This window comes from Frankliniella occidentalis, unplaced genomic scaffold, assembly GCF_000697945.3.
Source record: "Frankliniella occidentalis isolate FOCC.00 unplaced genomic scaffold, Focc_3.1 Scaffold50, whole genome shotgun sequence".
NCBI lineage: Eukaryota > Metazoa > Arthropoda > Insecta > Thysanoptera > Thripidae > Frankliniella > Frankliniella occidentalis.
The window spans coordinates 1282641-1289241 of record NW_026267180.1 but is presented as its reverse complement, the minus strand read 5'-3'; the positions used below and the strand labels follow the sequence as shown (position 1 = coordinate 1289241).

Sequence of the window (6601 nt, the reverse complement as noted above, 5' to 3'; positions counted from 1 at the left end):
GAGAGAGAGAGAGAGAGAGAGAGAGAGAGAGAGAGAGAGAGAGAGAGAGAGCAGTCTGTGATGAGTGTCGCGGCCCGGTAGCCCCTCACGGAGAACACGAGAGCCGACAGGCGGCTGTAGCTAGGCTCAGGCTCCGCCGCAGCCTCTGGAGAGTCTTGGACCCGGGACAGCCAGCCACAGGTCGCAGCGCGAGCTCAACACGCGTCGCGCGCGGGCTTCGCGGCGCAGAGGAGGACCGCGGCCGCGGCCCGCGCGTGCATGTGCGCGGCGCCCCGGCCGCGATGCGACCCGAACGGGACCCGAATAGCAAACAGCATGAGCGAGCGCTAGGCGCGAGGCGAGGCGGCGCCGCGGCGCCACAGCGAGCACATTGTGTGTGGCCCGTGCGGTGTGTGTGCACAGGCACCTGACGGCGCACGAGACCCCGGGCTGCCGCCACAATGACACACCTCTGTATGCTTCGAGCTTCGAGTCGCATTTAGAAAAGGTGATACTTGCTGTCGCAAACGGTATGGCCATTTATTTCAGGAAAATACAATTAACTCCTATTGACCAGATGTAAAATAGGCATGAGCTTTGATATACACCACCACAGACCGCATCGGGGGCGAGACGTTCATGTCGGGAGCCAGCGTGGAGCGGCAGGGGGTATCGACGCGACGCCGCACCCGCCCGGAGATACCCCCCTCTCACCGTGGACGCAGGGACTACCCCCCGCCACCCCTCACAGCGTCCTAGAGCGTCTCGCCGGAACTGGGTCGAACCTGAAACCCTGGGCCAGACCTATCACCTGCAGATATTAAACGGGAGGGTCACGCCCATGTCGGGTGTCAAATTAACTGCCTGTAACCGGGGAGGCGAAAAATAAAAACGACACCCAGAGAACCACTTTGTTGATAAAACTACATCAGGGTTGTAAGAAACAAAATTTAGTTCCTAAAACCGACTAAAATTTAGTAACGCCATTTTAAACTAAATATGGCCGCACCAATAAAATTAAGTCATTAAATTATTTCATCGCCACGGATAAAAATAATTGGTCTCCACAGCTAAAATTTCGTCGTTTTTGAATTTGGTTCTCTGGACTGAACGGTCTTCTGGCCGTGGGCGTTCCGACGTCAGTGTGCGTCGTGACATCATTATCAAAGCATCCAATCGAACGTGTGGGCCTTTAAGTCGCGTGCCGACCGACAGCCGGGGCAGGTTGACCTGGCATGTCAACGATGGGCTTGGAGAGTCATCAGCTTTGGCGAGACTGGGCGTGCGGGGCGGGGCGAGGCGGGGCGGGAGACCTGATGAGGTGGGCCCCACCTGAGAACGGTGGGCACGCCGCCACCTCTTCGCGGCTCAGCCGACAACTCGGCACGTCCTCGGCTCGAGGGGCAGCCCCCCCAGCCTCCCGCGGGGCGTGGACCAGAATGTGGCTCAACGCACGCGCCAGCTCGCGCCATGCTAATGAGGAGACGAGGAGGAAGAGACGCCCGCCACGTGCGCGTCGACGTGAACGGCGACCTGCTCGTCCCGCGGCATCGGAGAAATTGAGTCCGCACACACCCACGCGCCCTCCTCCTCCTCCTCCTCCTCCTCGCGGCCTACATGATGCGGGATGGATGGAGTTTGCTTAACATTCAGGACGCGGAGTCGCACGTACGGCGGCGCGAGAGCGAGAATCGGACGGGGGATGGGAAACAGACGAGGATGGAACTGGAGCAGGGAGGGAGGGGGAGGGGGGACATGATCGCCTTGTGCACGACAAACTGCTGCACGGGGAACGGGGTACGGGGGTGGTGAGAATAGACTCGTTGATATGGCGTCCGAGTGACCTCGATATTCGACGTGAGGGGATTGTGATAAGGGCTCCAGCGCACCTTATGGTCCAGGGCGTCTCCTCGGTCCCGGCAACCTCTGCGGGGTGTGCGGGGTGTACGGACCGTGTCGCGAGGAATGTCGGAGTGGCAGACTCCGACGACACAAGCGAGTATGGTGGGATTCCTCGCGCAAGTTACGCCGAGATTCCGGGGTGGGGCGCGGCGGCACCATCGAGCCGCACTTGTTGTTGTTCGCGCCGGGTTTCCAAGCGGTTAGCCGTTGCGTTCACGCGATTTCTCGCGAGCTACTTACATTAGTGGAGAGCTGGCTGGTGAGGGTGTGCACCTTCTCCTGGGCGTCGTTGAGCTCCTTGCGCAGCTTGCGGATCTCGTGCGCGTGCTTGTCCTCGGGCGTGCTGTACAGCGAGGACGCCGTCGACACGAGGCTCACCGAGGACCCGTGCACTGCAACAGAGCGACAGGACGCGTCGTGAGAGAGCAGCCAGCCACCTCGCCATTGGGTCACCCTCCCGGTGTCACCTACCGTCATCGTCCTTGGACTTCATCATGCCCGAGTACGGCGACATGCTGGTGCGGCTGATGCCGTGGCTCGAGGCCGACGCCGAGATGGACGACATGGTGTAGTTGAACCTGCTGGCGCCTTGCGCGAGCTGGCCGGCGGTGGGGCTGGTGGGCTGCGACTGGTGGTGGTAGGGCACGGGCCCGCCCTGCGCCCCGCCCATGCCCATGGCCGCCAGGCTGGCGGACAGGTGCTGGCTGCTGGGGCTGGACCCGAGCGCCGCCAGCGAGCCCAGCGAGCCCAGCACGCTCATGCCCTCCTCGTTGCGCTGCAGGTACATCTTCTCGGACTTGGTGGAGCGGATGCTGTTGCTGCGGTTGAGGCGCGCCGAGTCCCGCGCGAGCAGCCGCGGGTGCGTGAGGCTGGCGCGGTGCTGCTGCAGCGCGGGCAGCGAGCTCAGCGACTCCATCGAGTCCGCCTCGGACATGCCCTCGTACTTGGAGCGCGTGGGCAGCGTGGTGGAGCCGTGCGAGCTGTGCCGCAGCCACGAGCTGTAGGCCGGGCTGCTGTAGTAGCTCTGCAGGTCGGTGTAGTTTGAGTCGGACAGCGAGCCGTCGCTCGGCCGGAACGGCCGGTGCGGCCCGGTGCTCGACGGGTAGTCGGCCGCGGCCGCCGTCGTCGCGTTCCTGGGCAGCGAGTGCGAGCCCTGCATCAGGCGGTCCCGGACGCTCTGAGACAGCTGACTGGCGGCCGGCCCCGTCAGAGAGTACGACTTGTAGTCGCTCGTGCACGTCTGAGTGCCACCGGAGACCTGCGGCAGACAGAAGACGGGCAAGTTAGGTCAGTTAACTAACCTGACGAGAGTTTAAGTTTAGGTTCAGGTTGCGCTTTGAAAACTCAGAAAGCCCGGTTTTGCATTACTGTACTTAAAGAGGGAGTCTCACACAAGCGTAAGTCAATACTTGTCTCGCACTTTGTGAGACCATGCGCCCATTCCAAATCAGATGCCAGCGAGATCCGTGTTACAAAGAGGCCCGCGTGTCTGTCTACTCACCTTGAGCTTGGTGCGCGGCACGGCGGACACCTGCGCGGTGCGTGCCTCGCCCTTGGAGCTGCCGCTGCTCGTGGGTCTCTTCACGTAGCCGAAGCTCGGCGGCACGCCCCGCACCTTGCCGCTCTTGCTGCCGCTGCCGCCGCCACCCCCACCGCCGCCGCCGCCCCCGGACCCGACCGCCCCCGGCATGGCGTGGCCGGGCGGGCTTGGCGGCGCGGGGGCGGGCGGCGGCGGGTGGTTGGGCGGCGGCGGCGTCGGTTGCCCGCGGAGGTCCATCCTCTCGGACCTCACGTGTCCGTCATCCTTCCCTGCAGGACACACGAACACACCAAGGTTAAGACACGCCCGCAACCCGCGACCTGCGTCCAGGTCTCTGCACGTGCGCGACGACAACCCGAGGACTCGGACTCGGACGCTTACCCGGTGGCCGCCGCTGTCGCTCCCGCTCCCGGTCCGCGCCCGGGTGCACGCCGTTGCTTCTGCGCGCGGCCCCGTTGGGCGCGCCATGGCCGGGGCCCGCCTCGGGGGCGGTCCTCGCGCCTCCGGCCCCGCCGCCCCCGCCGGCCCCGGCGCCGCCTCTGGACGGCTCCCTCACGTCCGTGTGCGGCCGCAGCAGCTCCGGCACGCGGTCACCCTCCACGAACTTCTTCCACTGGACGTTGGAGATTTGCCTGGGGAAAACGGAAGAGTAAGGTTCACATTCGGAATAAGATGAAATTGATTTCGCCTTTGCTTTATTACTAACTCACCGGAAGCCGCCATTGTCAGTCTGCTGGGAGCTGTCGGTCTTCTTGACGTGGCCACGGGGCCGGACAGCATGCTGCTGCTGTTGCTGCTGTTGTTGCTGTTGTTGTTGTTGCTGATGATGCTGTTGCTGTAGTTGCTGTTGCTGGTGATGCTGTTGTTGCTGTAGGTGCTGCTGTTGCTGGTGGTGCTGCTGTTGCTGGTGGTGCTGCTGTTGCTGGTGATGCTGCTGCTGCTGCTGTTGCTGGTGGTGCTGTTGCTGATGGTGCTGCTGTAGGGGAGTCTTGACCGGGCCGTGCCCGTCTCCGCGGGCCAGCTCACCTATCGAGCGCGGCAGCGAGTGAGTATCCAGCCTGAAAATCAACAAAACGAATGATGAAATAAAATGAAATGACACACTAACTCCAATTGAAAATCTCCCGAAAACGTAACAAATCTATGATTGTGTTATCTTTACTCGCTCTTTACCAACTCAAATCTCATTCGTGTTGGGGAAAAGGTATTGCCGGCTCTGCTGTCGTAGAATTTAGAGGGCCTCCTTTCATCTCAGAATCCACAATACATGAAGAATACATAGGTGGTTGTAAAGGTCGCTGGACAGCTTGAACGCTAGTTTCAAGTTCAATAGACTTTTTTTTTTTCCAATTGTGTAAGAGAAATGTAGAGAACACTTATCAAAATTTGTCTGATCATTTTAAGTAAGTCGTACTTATACATTAGAGCAAGTCGCAAGATTGTGATACTTTGAAATACTATTATCGTTTAGGAAATATGACAAGTTGTCTCGCAGGTGGTAAATACGCCAGCAGTAAAGTCCGCGTTTAGCCGCCCTGTAGTTCGGCGCCTCTAACACCGAAAAGACATTAACACAGCACTGCAATAACTTTGTCCTTCTTAGGGATCGTCTTAAATACACATCCGTTCCTCATACTCATTCGAGCATTCGGCAAATTACGAGAGTTAGGCGCCTGCGAGACTCAGGGTAGGCCACACCGCAGTACACGCAAGCACTACAGACAATATGTTGCCTACGTAACAGGCACCACGAGACCATGCATTTCTGAACTTATGGAGCAATTTCGTAACAGCAGATAACGGATGCACTTTTTGGGTGATCCGACCACAATTCGGGCAAAACGTTTAGTTAGAGAATGATTATATTCTTCCAGACAAAATTAATTTCGTGTTCTAAGTCGCCCTTTAAAAATATTTTTTGGTGGGACGTACCGTGGCTTGGCTCGCTGTTGATTACCGGGCTGCAGGGGCAGCTGTCCGTCCCCCCTCGAGGAGTACCTGCAACACACAACAACAACAGCAGGTCAGCGGACGGTCACAGAAATACAACACAAAAACGCATGCAGCCAGATAAGCGTGGCAACTTTTTCGCGCTCGAGGTCCTGCAGGTCCGCGTCCCGCCCACGCGGCCCCACATGCTATCCCTGTAGCAGATAAGGGCGAGCCAACCCGCCAGGGGGGGCGAGGGTCCCCGTGCACAAGAACAAGACCAGTAAATCGAACCGAGCGCCGGACAAAAAGAGAGGTCCAGAGACGAGGGCGCACAGACTGCGGACCAGACTGCCTAAACTGGGGCGGGCAACTCGAGAGAGAGGGGGGGGGGGCAGTGCAATGCAGACGGTCTCGATAACGACCCGGGAGGCTGAGGCCAGATCTGGATCTGGCCCCGGGAGGGGAGGCTGCCCGCAGAGCAGAGGCATCTTCATCACAATGGTCTCTCTACCCTCTCTCTCTCTCTCTCTCTCTCTCTCTCTCTCTCTCTCTCTCTCTCTCTCTCTCTCGCCCAGCCTTCCGCAACCTGACGTATAGCCCCATCGCGATGGTGGGTGTGACACAAAGGAGGAAGGAGGGTGACCTCCCCGCGGCGGTCAAGAACCCCCGCAAGCCGGACATTCACGTCGACCGCGTAACCGCATTTTCACGGCAAAAGTAACGACAGCCTGGAAATGTACACTTGATTTTCGAGCAGATTTGTCCGAGCTACGTGACGTTTTCTGTCGGAAACATGGTGTGATTCAATATAGATTCAATTCAGGCAATGAACATCAGGAGGTACGATAGGATGTTAAGAGAAATACATCCGCAGACTCCGAGAGAAAACAGAATCAATGAAACGGCGACGAAACCGTTCTGAACGATCGCACGATCAGATAGAGAAGCAATCGCTTAAGGGAGGAAAGCGGAGTTGAAGAAGCGAAAAGTTTTCCTCCGCGAGGATTGATGAGTGTGCGGAGATAGAGGGGGGGGGGGGGGGGGGCACGACACGGAGAGCCGCTCCAGCAGGTCCGACTATTATTAATTGCCTCCGGGAATGTCGCAGGGATTGGATCATTAGACCAGCCGAACAACTCTGCGGTCTCTCCCTCTCCCTCATTCCGTCCGTCTGTCTCTCCTTTCTTTTTCCTCCCTCTCGTTCCTCCCAGCACCTGGGCACGGGTAGACGAAGGACTTTTACACCTT

General features: G+C 59.0%; 1 protein-coding gene across 1 annotated transcript in view; it reads right to left on the bottom strand.

The window, feature by feature from the left end:
- LOC113206424 (protein sickie) overlaps window positions 1–5956 on the bottom strand; it is a 53139-nt gene extending 47183 nt beyond the window's left edge. The window contains exons 1-7 of the mRNA XM_052267322.1: window positions 5940–5956; window positions 5354–5419; window positions 4132–4479; window positions 3803–4053; window positions 3383–3690; window positions 2353–3139; window positions 2122–2273 (exon numbers count right to left, since the gene is read on the bottom strand). Of these exons, the coding sequence (XP_052123282.1) occupies window positions 2122–2273; window positions 2353–3139; window positions 3383–3690; window positions 3803–4053; window positions 4132–4479; window positions 5354–5419; window positions 5940–5956 (1929 nt within the window). The remainder of the gene's footprint in view (window positions 1–2121; window positions 2274–2352; window positions 3140–3382; window positions 3691–3802; window positions 4054–4131; window positions 4480–5353; window positions 5420–5939) is intronic.
- Window positions 5957–6601: the final 645 nt, after the last annotated feature.